At 40.8% G+C, this 15,069-nt stretch overlaps 1 protein-coding gene across 3 annotated transcripts in view; it reads left to right on the top strand.

Moving 5' to 3' along the window:
- ADAT1 (adenosine deaminase tRNA specific 1) overlaps window positions 1-15,069 on the top strand; it is a 202,926-nt gene that overhangs the window by 40,461 nt on the left and 147,396 nt on the right. For all 3 annotated transcript variants that reach the window (XM_053699525.1, XM_053699524.1, XM_053699523.1), the window contains exons 8-9: window positions 12,019-12,118; window positions 12,737-12,823. In XM_053699525.1, coding sequence (XP_053555500.1) covers window positions 12,019-12,118; window positions 12,737-12,823 — 187 coding nt within the window. The remainder of the gene's footprint in view (window positions 1-12,018; window positions 12,119-12,736; window positions 12,824-15,069) is intronic.

The following is a 15,069-nucleotide window of genomic DNA, read 5'->3' as shown; positions in this document are numbered from 1 at the left end:
TATCATTACTGTAGTTTAAAACGTTTTGAAAAAAAATTATTTTCTAATCCTTTAACAAAAAAGTAATCAGCTTATAAAGCAAGGCAGTGATTAAACTATAAACACATTATTTATCTTAAGTTTTCAAATATGGAATTATTTGCAGCAGCAGATTTCACAGGTGCTAATGTCCGAGACCTCTCTCTAAGATGTTACCCAAACTTCTCCTGCCCCCCTCTAGCAATTCTACAAATTACAGTACAGTTTAGCAGGCGTGTCTAATGTTATGTCAATCCTATTATTTCATGCAGCAAGCATTTAGCAAAAAGGGAGTGTTCTCAAAACATATGAATATTCTCGCATCAGAGCATAACACTATCTCCCTTGAAATGTGACATCTCACACTTTCTATCTGATAACCCTGCTTGAGACAGACAGGCATAGTGAAATAGAGTAACTTACTACTTAAAGGTATATGAAACCAAAATGTTTTCTTTTATGATTTAGATAGAGCAGACAATTCTAAGCAACTTTCTAATTTACTTCTATTATCAAGTGTCTTCGTTCTCTTGTTATCTTTATTTGAAAAGCAGGAATGTAAGCTTGGGAGCTGGCCCATTTTTTTGTTCAGCACCTGGGTAGTGCTTGTTGATTATCCAGGTCAAGCAATTTGTACCATTTTGCAGTATACGTAGATTCCAAAATTTGAGGTTCAGTCAGTGTGGAAGAAGCACACAGAGGTATTTTCCAGCAAAAGAAGTAGTTTTATTTTTATTAATTAATCCCTTAAGGACCAAGGGCGTACAGGGTACGTCCTACAAAAAATGTAACTTAAGATAAAGGACGTACCCTGTACATCCTCAGGGTTTTCAAGCACTGGAAGAGATCATGATTGCTTTCAGCTGCTTTCATGTTATTGCAGTGATGCCTTGATATTGAGGCATCCTGCAATAACATTTTTTAGGCATCCGATGCAGAGAGAGAGACACTCTGTGGCCCTCTCTGCATCGGACAGCAATGGTGCCGATCGTTGGTGGGTGGGAGGCATAGCAGGGAGGCGGGTGGGCGGCTCATCGCTGGTGCTAGATCCAGATCCGGTTCCTGTGTGTCTGGGATCGTGCGGGGGCGGGGAGGGTGGGAAAATTGGTGTGCAAGGAGGGAGGGGGGGAAGGGAGAGGGAGGGGAAATAAAATGTTTGTAAAGGGATCAGAGAGGGGGTAGTGTATTGAGGGGGGGGGCAGCTACACTACAGAAAATGGGGTGTTTATTTAAAAAAAAAAAAAAGGCAAATTTTTTAGTAAACTGGGTACTGGCAGACAGCTGCCAGTACCTAAGATGGCGACCATTAGGTCGAAGGGGGAGGCCGAGAGAGCTGTTTGGGGAGGATCAGGGAGGTTGGGGGGTAATGGGGGATCCTACACCTTTATTTTTATACTGGCAGACTTTCTGCCAGTACTTAAAGGGCCACTAAACCCAAAATCTTTCTTTTATGATTCAGATAGAGTATAGACATTTAAACAACATTACAATTTACTTCCATTATTTATTTTGCTTAATTTTTTAAATATCCTTAGTTGAAGAAAAAGCAATGCACATGGTGAGCCAATCACACGAGGCTTCTATGTGCAGCAACCAATCAGCAGCTAGCGAGCATATCTAGATATGCTTTTCATCAAAGAATATCAAGAGAATAAAGCAAATTAGATAATATAAGTAAATTAGAAAGATGTTTAAAATTGCATTCTCTTTCTAAATCATAAAAGAAAAAATGTAGGTGGCATGTCCCTTTAAGATGGCGGTGACAATTGTGGGGTGGGAGAGGGAAGGGAGGTGTTTGAGAGGGGTCAGGGAGTGGGATGTGTCAAGTGGGAGGCTGATCTCTACACTAAAGCTAAAATTAACCCTACAAGCTGCCTAATTAACCCCTTAACTGCTGGTCATATTACACGTGTGGTGCGCAGCAGCATTTTGCAGCCTCCTAATTACCAAAAAGCAATGCCAAAGCCATATATATATGCTATTTCTGAACAAAGGGGATCCTAGAGAAGAATTTACAACCACTTGTACCATGATTGCACTAACTGTTTGTAAATAATTTCAGTGAGAAACCTAAAATTGTGAAAAAATTAACTTTTTTATATTTGATCGCATTTGGCGGTGAAATGGTGGCATGAAATATATCAAAATGGACCTAGATTAATACTTTGGGTTTTCTACTACACTACACTACAGCTAAAATTAACCCTACAAGCTCCCTAATTAACCCCTTCACTGCTGGGCATAATACACGTGTAGTGCGCAGCGTTATTTAGCGGCCTTCTAATTACCAAAAAGCAACGCCAAAGCTATATATGTCTGCTATTTCTGAACAAAGGGGATCCCAAAGAAGCATTTACAACTATGTGTGCCATAATTGCACAAGCTGTTTGTAAATAACTTCAGTGAAAACCTAAAGTTTGTGAAAAAGCTAACGTTTTTTTTATTTAACCCCTTAATGACCGCAGCACTTTTCCATTTTCTGGCCGTTTGGGACCAAGGCTATTTTTACATTTCTGCAGTGTTTGTGTTTAGCTGTAATTTTCCTCTTACTCATTTACTGTACCCACACATATTATATACCGTTTTTCTCGCCATTAAGTGGACTTTTTAAAGATACCATTATTTACATCATATCTTATAATTTACTATAAAAAAATTTATATAATATGAGGAAAAAATGGAAAAAAACACACTTTTTCTAACTTTGACCCCCAAAATCTGTTACACATCTACAACCACCAAAAAACACCCATGCTAAATAGTTTCTAAATTTTGTCCTGAGTTTAGAAATACCCAATGTTTACATGTTCTTTGCTTTTTTTGTAAGTTATAAGGCAATAAATACAAGTAGCACTTTGCTATTTCCAAACCACTTTTTTTCAAAATTAGCGCTAGTTACATTGGGACACTGATATCTTCCAGGAATCCCTGAAAATCCCTTAACATGTATATATTTTTTTTTAGAAGACACCCCAAAGTATTGATCTAGGCCCATTTTGGTATATTTCATGCCACCATTTCACCGCCAAATGCAATCAAATAAAGAAAATCGTTCACTTTTTCACAATTTTTTTGACAAACTTTAGGTTTCTCACTGAAATTATTTACAAACAACTTGTGCAATTATGGCATAAATGGTTGTAAATTATTCTCTGAGATCCCCTTTGTTCAGAAATAGCAGACATGTATGGCTTTTGTTGTTGCTTTTTGGTAATTAGAAGGACGCTAAATGCCACTGCGCACCACAAGTGTATTATGCCCAGCAGTGAAGGGGTTAATTAGGGAGCATGTAGGGAGCGTCTAGGGTTAATTTTAGCTTTAGTGTAGTGTAGTAGACAACCCAAAGTATTGATCTAGGCCCATTTTGGTATATTTCATGCCACCATTTCACCGCCAGATGCGATCAAATTAAAAAAAAACGTTAAATTTTTCACAATTTTAGGTTTCTCACTGAAATCATTTACAAGCAGCTTGAGCAATTATGTCACAAATGGTTGTCAATGCTTCTCTGGGATCCCCTTTGTTCAGAAATAGCAGACATATATGACTTTGGCGTTGCTTTTTGGTAATTAGAAGGCCGCTAAATGCCGCTGCACATCACACGTGTATTATGTCTAGCAGTGAAGGGGTTAATTAGGTAGCTTGTAGGGAGCTTGCAAGGTTAATTTTAGCTTTAGTGTAGAGATCAGCCTCCCACCTGACACATCACACCCCCTGATCCCTCCCAAACAGCTCCCTTCCCTCCCCCACCCCACAGTTTTCCCCGCCATCTTAAGTACTGGCAGAATGTCTGCCAGTACAAAAATAAAGGGAATCTTTGTTTTTTAAAAAAAAATTTTTATAGCATATTTACATATGCTGCTGTTTAGGATCCCCCTTAGCCCCCAACCTCCCTGATCCCCCCTCAAACTTCTCTCTAACCATCCCCCTTTGCCTTTTTGGGGGCCATCTTGGGTACTGGCAGCTATCTGCCAGTACCCAATTTGCAGAAAAAAAGGTTTTTTTTTTTTTATTTTTCCCCATTTTTTTTTCTGTAGTGTAGCTTCCCTCCCACATACTAAGTAAACACCCCCGGATTCCGCTTTTTATTTTGATTATTTTTATGTTATAATACACTGATGAGCAAATCCTATGGTGCATATTTTCTGTAGTGTAGCGGTTCCCACCCGCTCCCTCCCGTGCACGCGCCCGCCCCTCCCTATCGTGCACGCGCGCGCTCCCGTGCGCGCCCCCGGGTCATCCCCGACACGATCCCGCCCCCCTCCACATCACTGGACCCATCGATGGCCGCCACCCGCCTCCCACGTCGGCTCCCACCCACCAACGATACCGGCCATCGATGTCCGGTGCAGAGAGGGCCACAGAGTGGCTCTCTCTGCATCGGATGGCCATACATGGTTATTGCAGGATGCCTTCATATCGAGGCATCACTGCAATAACCGGAAAGCAGCTGGAAGCGAGCAGGATCGCTTCCAGCTGCTTTCCACACCGAGGACGTGCAGGGTACGTCCTCAGGCGTTAACTGCCTTTTTTTTGAGGACGTACCCTGCACGTCCTCGGTCATTAAGGGGTTAAACGCATTTGACGGTGAAATGGTGGCATGAAATATACCAAAATGGGCCTAGATCAATACTTTGGGTTGTCTACTAAAAAAAAAAAAAATACATGTGAAGGGTTATTCAGGGATTCCGGACAGATATCAGTGTTCCAATGTAACTATCGCTAATTTTGAGAAAAAGAAATGGTTTGGAAATAGCAAAGTGCTACTTGTATTTATTGCCCTATAACTTGCTAAGAAAGCAAAGAAGATGTAAACATTGAGTATTTCTTAACTCAGGACAAAATGTAGAAACTATTTAGCATGGGTGTTTTTTGGTGGTTGTAGATGTGTAACAGATTTTGGGGGTCAAAATTAGAAAAAGTGTGTTTTTTTTCATTTTTTTCCTCATATTTTATATTTTTTTATAGTAAATTATAAGATATGATAAAAATAATGGTATTTTCTCCTGTTAAGTGTAGTCAGTACACGGGTCATCATTACTTCTGGGATATTAACTCCTCCCCAACAGGAAGTGCAAGAGGATCACCCAAGCAGAGCTGCTATATAGCTCCTCCCCTCTACGTCACACCCAGTCATTCTCTTGCACCCAACTAATAGATAGGATGTGTGAGAGGACTGTGGTGATTATACTTAGTTTTTATATCTTCAATCAAAAGTTTGTTATTTTAAACAGCACCGGAGTGTGTTGTTCCTTCTCAGGTAGAATTTGAAGAAGAATCTACCTGAGTTTTTGTATGATCTTAGTCGGCGTAGCTAAGATTCATTTTGCTGTTCTCGGCCATTCTGAGGAGTGAGGTAAACTTCAGATCAGGGGACAGCGGGCAGGTTCACCTGCAAAGAGGTATGTTGCAGTATATTATTTTCTGAGGAATGGAATTGACTTAGAAAATACTGCCAATACCGATATAATGTAAGTTCAGCCTTAAATGCAGTAGTAGCAACTGGTATCAGGCTGTTATGTATATATATGTTTACACTTCAGTATTCTGGGGAATGGCACTTCACTGGGACAATACTGTATGCATATAACTTTTAGCCTATCTTGCAGTGGGAACGACTAGCAGCAGGCTTTTTAATAACATTTCATATTATTAGATTTTAAACGTTTGCTGGTATGTTAAATCGTTTAATTATCTGAGGTACTTGGTGAAAAATTGTTTTGGGCACTGTTTTTCCACTTGGCTGTCGTTTATTTTAAATTTAAGACAGTTTCACTGAACTTCCCTCACAGTTGTGTGTGAGGGGGAGGGGCCTATTTTGGCGCTTTTGCTACGCATCAGAAATTCAGTCACAAGTCTGTTTTCTCTCCCTGCATGATCCGGATCGTCTCTACAGAGCTCAAGGGTCTTCAAAACTTATTTTGAGGGAGGTAATCACTCACAGCAGACCTGTGAGATTGTGCTTTGACTGTGATAAAAAACGTTTATATTTTGTACATTTTTTTCTGCTATTAAGGGTTAGTTATCCATTGCTAATGGGGGCAATCCTTTGCTAAATTTATGCCTTTACCGGGAAAAATTTGGTTTTTATAACTTATCCGGTTCATTGTTATTCAACTGTCATAGTTCTTTTCTGTGCTTCTTAAAGGCACAGTACGTTTTGCATATTACTTGTAAATTGAGTTGAAAAGTATTTCCAAGCTTGCTAGTCTAATTGCTAGTTTATTAAACATGTCTGACTCAGAGGAATATCTCTGTGCTATATGTGCAAAAGCCAAGGTGGAGCCCAATTGAAATTTATGTACTAATTGCATTGATGCTACTTTAAATAAAAGTCAATCTGTACAAGTTGAACATCATTCACCAAACAACGAGGGGGAAGTTATGCCGACTAACTTGCCTCACGTGTCAGTACCTGCATCTCCCGCTCGGGAGGTGCGTGATATTGTAACGCCGAGTACTTCAGGGCGGCCATTACAAATCACCTTACAGGACATGGCTAATGTTATGACTGAAGTTTTGTCTAAATTACCAGAACTTAGAGGTAAGCGAGATCACTCTGGGGTGAGAACAGAGTGCGCTGATAATAATAGGGCCATGTCAGATACTGCGTCACAATTTGCAGAACATGAGGACGGAGAGCTTCAATCTGCAGGTGACGGACCTGATCCAAATAGAGTGGATTCAGACATTTCAAATTTTAAGTTTAAACTAGAAAACCTCCGTGTACTGCTAGGGGAGGTATTAGCGGCTCTGAATGATTGTAACACCGTTGCAATCCCAGAGAAATTATGTAGGCTGGATAGATACTATGCGGTACCAGCGAGTACTGACGTATTTCCTATACCTAAGAGGCTTACAGAGATAATTACTAAGGAGTGGGATAGGCCCGGTGTACCCTTTTCCCCCCCTCCTGTATTTAGAAAAATGTTTCTAATAGACGCCACCACACGGGACTTATGGCAGACGGTAGCTAAGGTGGAGGGAGCAGTTTCTACTCTGGCTAAGCGTACCACTATCCCGGTGGAGGATAGCTGTGCTTTTTCAGATCCAATGGATAAAAAGTTAGAGGGTTACCTTAAGAAAATGTTTGTTCAACAAGGTTTTATATTGCAACCCCTTGCATGTATTGCGTCTGTCACGGCTGCGGCCGCATTTTGGTCAGAGTCTCTGGAAGAGACTCTTGACTCAGCAACTATAGATGAGATTTCAAACAAGCTTAAAACCCTTAAGCTAGCTAATTCATTTATTTCAGATGCCGTAGTACATTTAACTAAACTTACGGCTAAGAATTCCGGATTCGCCATTCAAGCACGTAGAGCTCTGTGGCTAAAATCCTGGTCAGCTGATGTTACTTCTAAATCTAAATTACTTAACATACCTTTCAAGGGGCAGACCTTATTCGGGCCCGGTTTGAAAGAAATTATCGCTGACATTACAGGAGGTAAAGGCCATGCCCTGCCTCAAGACAGAGCCAAACCTAGGGCTAGACAGTCTAATTTTCGTGCCTTTCGTAACTTCAAGGCAGGAGCAGCATCAACTTCCTCTGCACCAATACAGGAAGGAGCTGTTGCTCGCTACAGACAAGGCTGGAAACCTAACCAGTCCTGGAACAAGGGCAAGCAGGCCAGAAAACCTGCTGCTGCCCCTAAGACAGCATGAATTGAGGGCCCCCGATCCGGGAACGGATCTAGTGGGGGGCAGACTTTCTCTCTTCGCCCAGGCTTGGGCAAGAGATGTCCAGGATCCCTGGGCGTTAGAGATCATATCTCAGGGATATCTTCTGGACTTCAAAACCTCTCCCCCAAAAGGGAGATTTCATCTTTCAAGGTTGTCAACAAACCAAATAAAGAAAGAGGCGTTTCTACGCTGTGTACAAGATCTTTTACTAATGGGAGTGATCCACCCGGTTCCGCGGTCGGAGCACGGACAGGGGTTTTACTCAAATCTGTTTGTGGTTCCCAAGAAAGAAGGAACCTTCAGACCAATCTTGGATTTAAAGATCCTAAACAAATTCCTAAGAGTTCCATCGTTCAAAATGGAAACTATTCGGACAATCTTACCCATGATCCAAAAGGGTCAGTACATGACCACAGTGGATTTAAAGGATGCTTACCTTCACATACCGATTCACAAAGATCATTACCGGTATCTAAGGTTTGCCTTCCTAGACAGGCATTACCAGTTTGTAGCTCTTCCATTCGGATTGGCTACGGCTCCAAGAATCTTCACAAAGGTTCTGGGCTCTCTTCTGGCGGTACTAAGACCGCGAGGAATTTCGGTGGCTCCGTACCTAGACAACATTCTGATACAAGCGTCAAGCTTTCAAACTGCCAAGTCTCATACAGAGTTAGTACTGGCATTTCTAAGGTCGCATGGGTGGAAGGTGAACGAAGAGAAGAGTTCTCTCTTTCCACTCACAAGAGTTCCCTTCTTGGGGACTCTTATAGATTCTGTAGAAATGAAGATTTACCTGACAGAAGACAGGTTAACAAAGCTCCAAAATGCTTGCCGTGTCCTTCATTCCATTCAACACCCGTCAGTGGTTCAATGCATGGAGGTAATCGGCTTAATGTTAGCGGCAATGGACATAGTACCCTTTGCACGCCTTCATCTCAGACCGCTGCAATTGTGCATGCTAAGTCAGTGGAATGGGGATTACTCAGATTTGTCCCCTACTCTGAATCTGGATCAAGAGACCAGAAATTCTCTTCTATGGTGGCTTTCTCGGCCACATCTGTCCAGGGGGATGCCCTTCAGCAGGCCAGATTACTACTAGGTTGGGGCGCTGTCTGGAATTCCCTGAAGGCTCAGGGATCATGGACTCAGGAGGAGAGTCTCCTTCCAAAAAACATTCTGGAATTGAGAGCAGTTCTCAATGCCCTTCTGGCTTGGCCTCAGTTAACAACACGGAGGTTCATCAGGTTTCAGTCGGACAACATCACGACTGTAGCTTACATCAACCATCAAGGAGGGACAAGAAGCTCCCTAGCGATGATGGAAGTATCAAAGATAATACGCTGGGCAGAGTCTCACTCTTGCCACCTGTCAGCGATCCACATTCCGGGAGTGGAGAACTGGGAGGCGGATTTCCTAAGTCGTCAGACTTTTCATCCGGGGGAGTGGGAACTTCATCCGGAGGTCTTTGCCCAAATACTTCGACGATGGGGCAAACCAGAGATAGATCTCATGGCGTCTCGCCAGAACGCCAAGCTTCCTTGTTACGGGTCCAGGGATCCGGGAGCGGTCCTGGTAGATGCTTTGACAGCACCTTGGACCTTCGAGCTGGCTTATGTGTTTCCACCCTTCCCGATGCTTCCTCAATTGATTGCCAGGATCAAACAGGAGAGAGCATCGGTGATTCTAATAGCGCCTGCGTGGCCACGCAGGACCTGGTATGCAGATCTAGTGGACATGTCATCCTGTCCACCTTGGTCTCTGCCTCTGAGACAGGACCTTCTGATTCAGGGTCCTTTCAAACATCAAAATCTAATTTCTCTGAAGCTGACTGCTTGGAAATTGAACGCTTGATTTTATCAAAGCGTGGATTTTCGGAGTCAGTAATTGATACCTTAATACAGGCTAGGAAACCGGTTACCAGAAAGATTTACCATAAAATATGGCGTAAATACTTACATTGGTGCGAATCCAAGAGTTACTCATGGAGTAAGGTTAGGATTCCTAGGATATTGTCTTTTCTACAAGAAGGTTTAGAAAAGGGTTTATCTGCTAGTTCCTTAAAGGGACAGATCTCAGCTCTGTCCATTCTTTTACACAAACGTCTGTCAGAAGTTCCAGACGTTCAGGCTTTTTGTCAGGCTTTGGCCAGGATTAAGCCTGTTTTTAAAACTGTTGCTCCACCATGGAGCTTAAATTTAGTTCTTAACGTTTTACAGGGTGTTCCGTTTGAACCCCTTCATTCCATTGATATCAAATTGTTATCTTGGAAAGTTCTGTTTTTAATGGCTATTTCCTCGGCTCGAAGAGTCTCTGAGTTATCGGCCTTACATTGTGATTCTCCTTATCTGATTTTTCATTCAGACAAGGTAGTTCTGCGTACTAAACCTGGGTTCTTACCTAAGGTAGTCACTAATAGGAATATCAATCAAGAGATTGTTGTTCCATCATTGTGTCCTAATCCTTCTTCAAAGAAGGAACGACTTCTACACAATCTGGATGTAGTCCGTGCCCTGAAATTTTATTTACAGGCAACTAAAGATTTTCGCCAAACTTCTTCCCTGTTTGTCGTTTATTCTGGACAGAGGAGAGGTCAAAAAGCTTCTGCTACCTCTCTCTCCTTTTGGCTTCGTAGCATAATACGTTTAGCCTATGAGACTGCTGGACAGCAGCCTCCTGAAAGAATTACAGCTCATTCTACTAGAGCTGTGGCTTCCACTTGGGCCTTTAAGAATGAGGCCTCTGTTGAACAGATTTGCAAGGCTGCAACTTGGTCTTCTCTTCATACTTTTTCCAAATTTTACAAATTTGACACTTTTGCTTCTTCGGAGGCTGTTTTTGGGAGAAAGGTTCTTCAGGCAGTGGTTCCTTCCGTATAAAGATCCTGCCTGTCCCTCCCGTCATCCGTGTACTTTAGCTTTGGTATTGGTATCCCAGAAGTAATGATGACCCGTGGACTGACTACACTTAACAGGAGAAAACATAATTTATGCTTACCTGATAAATTCCTTTCTCCTGTAGTGTAGTCAGTCCACGGCCCGCCCTGTTTTTTATGGCAGGTCTAAATTGTTAAATTATACTCCAGTCACCACTGCACCCTATAGTTTCTCCTTTCTCGTTTGGTTCTCGGTCGAATGACTGGGTGTGACGTAGAGGGGAGGAGCTATATAGCAGCTCTGCTTGGGTGATCCTCTTGCACTTCCTGTTGGGGAGGAGTTAATATCCCAGAAGTAATGATGACCCGTGGACTGACTACACTACAGGAGAAAGGAATTTATCAGGTAAGCATAAATTATGTTTTTAGAAATTCCATTTAATGGCGAGAAAAACGGTATATAATATGTGTGGGTACAGTAAATTAGTAAGAGGAAAATTACAGCTAAACACAAACACTGCAGAAATGTAAAAATAGCTCTGGTCCCAAACGGTCAACCAATGGAAAAGGGGTCTGGTCACTAAAGGGTTAAATCAATTAATTTATGGAGATTACGTTTTGAATTTATATCCCATTGAACATATATTTTTGTGTTCAATCAATTGTGTTCCATTTTCAAGTATCATTGCATTCAGATTATCAAACCTTGCATTTCATAAGCTTTTAACACTTGACAGTCATGTTAACTTACTGGTGAGCCATGTGAAGCAGTGAACTGTGAGATCTTGTAAGATTATGGAAAGCAACATCTTGATTTATGCATGGCTTGCTCTTTGAAACAGAAACACAGTCTGCTAATACAACACACCCATGGAAAACCATGACTCCGCCCCTGCTTAGTTAACTCCGCCTTTAAGCAACTGTATGCTGTGACACACTGCAAGCGATGCGGCGCGAGGCGAAGCAGCTGCTTCGCACAGCGTCGCATCGCTTCTGAAGTTCAAATATTTCATCTCTGAGCGCTCAGCTATGCGACCTGATGCAGCAAAGTGCTCAGAGATGAAAAGGCAGGACACAATGAGCGCGCACATCCGCATCTACACGCTGCACGCCGCTCCGCTTGCAGTGTGTCACAGCCTTTAAGGCTGTGACACACTGCAAGCGATGCGGCGCGAGGCAAAGCAGCTGCTTTGCTCCGCGTCGCATCGCTTCTGAAGTTGAAATATTTCATCTCTGAGCACTTAGCTATGCGACCTGACGCAGCAGAGTGCTCAGAGATGAAAAGGCAAGACACACTGAGCGCGCACAGCTGCATCTACACGCTGCGCGTCGCTTTGCTTGCAGTGTGTCACATCCTTTAGACTTTGTCCACAGCCTACTTGTTCTTTCAAAAAAAAATGTAGAAAGGTATGAAATAACTTTATTTCCTTTATACATTTTCTCAACAGCTGTTAGTTGGAGTGCAGTACCGCATCAACCACTAGATGTCACTACAAATGGCTTCAGGCAGGGGACAACCAAAAAAGCAATTGGAAGCCAGCAATCCAGGTAGGCACAATGTTCTGTCACACAGCATCACTTCGTTTTCAGTAATAGCTTTCTATTTGATTTGTTGAAGAATAACATATAACATGTTTTCAAGTATAAACTTGATAATTATATAATCATGCAAAAAATAAAATACCTTCTAATTTGTTAGAGCATATCATTTTTGCACTAGTGTTTCATCCAGCGGTCACAAGATTTTGGAGCTTGTCAACAGGACATAGCTGTTGATTGGTGGCTACATGTGTATGTCGCTTGTGATTGGCTCACTGGCCATATCCTGATCAGAATCTGCAATGTGTTGTGATTCAAAAGCAGGACTTATCACCTTTGTGGAGTTTAAACACACGGTAAGAAAGGGACACTAATATGAATATAATTTGCTCTTATAAATAAGAACATTTTATTTTTCTTAAAAATGTCCTTTAATCCTTTACGGCAGCTGCCTTACCCTATACTTTCCTTTTAGTGCTTATGGTTGTTTTAAAGATATTACACCATTTTGAATCTCCTTGTCTCTAAGCTGCAGCTGCAGTCAAGGTTTTGAAAGGCGTCCAGGGAAGTGAAACGTCGCCATTTTACGTATACGACATATGAAAACTATGCTTCCCTTTTTTACAGGTCTCGACTGTGCAAGGCAGAATTTTTTAAAACATTTCGGCAGCTGATTGAGGGGTTATCAGAGGAGCAACTTTCAGATGTTCTCAGGTACAAATGGGTCTAATTAAGTAACTAGAAAATTTTAACAAATCTGTCAGTGTTACAAACGTTTTTGTAATATATTTCCATTAGCAAAAATGCTACTATTTTTTTAGTGGCATACGCATATATGCTGTGTGGTCTGTGCGCTAGTCTTCAAGCTCAAAGAGCTGGCAGTGGTGCGTACTCTACTAGAAAATTTTTGGGTAATGGACGGATATTGAAAAAATGCACCCACGCACATTTACATTTTTACATTTCTATCCCTTTAATCTGTGGGATAGACACCTTTAAACTCTGTATATATTTTTTTTTCTGTTTTAAAGTATGACATTTTCTTATTCTTGATTGTAAATGTGTTTCCTATATAATTGTAGTAATTCATGTGCATTGCATGTGTATAAAACCTATATGTTGGTTAAGGATGGGGCGAATATTTTGCAACATTCGAAAAATGAAACAAATTTTAACATATTAGTTCATTTGTTTTGAATTTTGAAATTTGTATAGCATTCTAACATTCATTTAATGTAATAGTATTTCTAATGCTCTCTTTAAATGTTATCAAATTATGCAAAATTCAAAATAGAAACATTCAAATTGATATAATTGTATCTATATGTATCAATTCACTAAATGTATTACTACATGAACTATTGAACTTCTGAATAGTATTTGTCAAATCGAATGTTACATTCGAAATTTCAAATGTGGATAGATTTGATTACCGAATTTTAATTGATTTTCATTCTTATCAACATTCGATTATCCAAAACGAATGTCCACAGGACTATTAGTTCTACCAAACAAATTACACTTTCAGCACATTTGCCCATCCCTTATTTTGGTTATTTAATGACTAGAAATACACTCTTGGTTGCTGAATGACAGGACTTTCATAGAGTGGGGAAATCCTATTACACGAGCCCATGAGCACATTTCCGTATTAAAGGACCACTTAACACAAATTGTAAACTACATGATTTTGAACCTTCATATCTGAGAATAATTTTGCAATGAAAACTGCAGCTTCATTTTGTCAAATGAGTATATTGTTTTATGTTTATTCTTTTCACTGATTTCCCTATCCCCCCCAAAAAAAACAAAACCCTGCTAACCAATCACAAACTAATATTCAGATATAGCACAAACTCTGTTTGCACATGTGCACACTGGGGTAGCCTGCCCTTGTATTCCCTTAAGGTGGTTCAGCACTGATTCAACTTAGTTACTATTGCAAATAATGCTTCTTCTATCATAATTGTTGATGCAAAACTGATAATCCACCTTTTACAAACATGTGACTGCTAAGAATCCTAGGGGGGAGGGGGAGTTAACAAAAGCTCACATACATTGCCTAAAAGTATTAACCAAAACCTCCCTGGGAGAAAGTGAAACAAGCACAATTTTCAGATGTATTTTACAGCAAAAGGCAGCAAAATAAATAATGACTGTATATTGCAATAATCTTTCACTTGCAATAATGAAATATTTTATACGTTGCTGAAATGTCAAGTTTAATGGTCCTTTAAAGTGAAGGTAAACTTTGATGAATGAAATACCGTTTTCTCTTGTTAAGTGTATTCAGTCCACGGGTCATCCATTACTTATGGGATATATTCCCTTCCCAACAGGAAGTTGCAAGAGGATCACCCAAGCAGAGCTGCTATATAGCTCCTCCCCTCACATGTCATACCCAGTCATTCTCTTGCAACCCTCAACATAGAAGGAAGGTCGTGAGAGTAGTGTGGAGTTTTTTATATTTCTTCAATCAAAAGTTTGTTATTTTTAAATGGCACCGGAGTGTGCTGTTTTTTCTCTCAGGCAGTATTTAGAAGAAGAATCTGCCTGCGTTTTCTATGATCTTAGCAGAAGTAACTAAGATCCACTGGCTGTTCTCGCACATTCTGAGGAGTGGGGTAACTTCAGAAGGGGAATAGCATGTGGGGTTTCCTGCAAATAAGGTATGTGCAGTAAAATATTTTTCTAAGGAATGGAATTGACTAAGAAAATACTGCTGATACCGATGTAATGTAAGTACAGCCTTAAATGCAGTGATAGCGACTGGTATCAGGCTGATGAATGTATGTGCAGTAAAGTAATTTTCTAAGGAATGGAATTTGACTAAGAAAATGCTGTTAATACTGAAGTAATGTATGAGCCTTAACTGCAGTAGAAGCGACTGGTAGCAGGCTTATCAATAACAATACATAACCTTTAAAATGGATGTTTTAAAACGTTTACTGGCATGTTAA

Source organism: Bombina bombina, chromosome 1 (genome assembly GCF_027579735.1).
Source record: "Bombina bombina isolate aBomBom1 chromosome 1, aBomBom1.pri, whole genome shotgun sequence".
Lineage (NCBI taxonomy): Eukaryota > Metazoa > Chordata > Amphibia > Anura > Bombinatoridae > Bombina > Bombina bombina.
The sequence above is the reverse complement of the archived record's forward strand: the minus strand, read 5'-3'. Positions and strand labels throughout refer to the sequence as shown.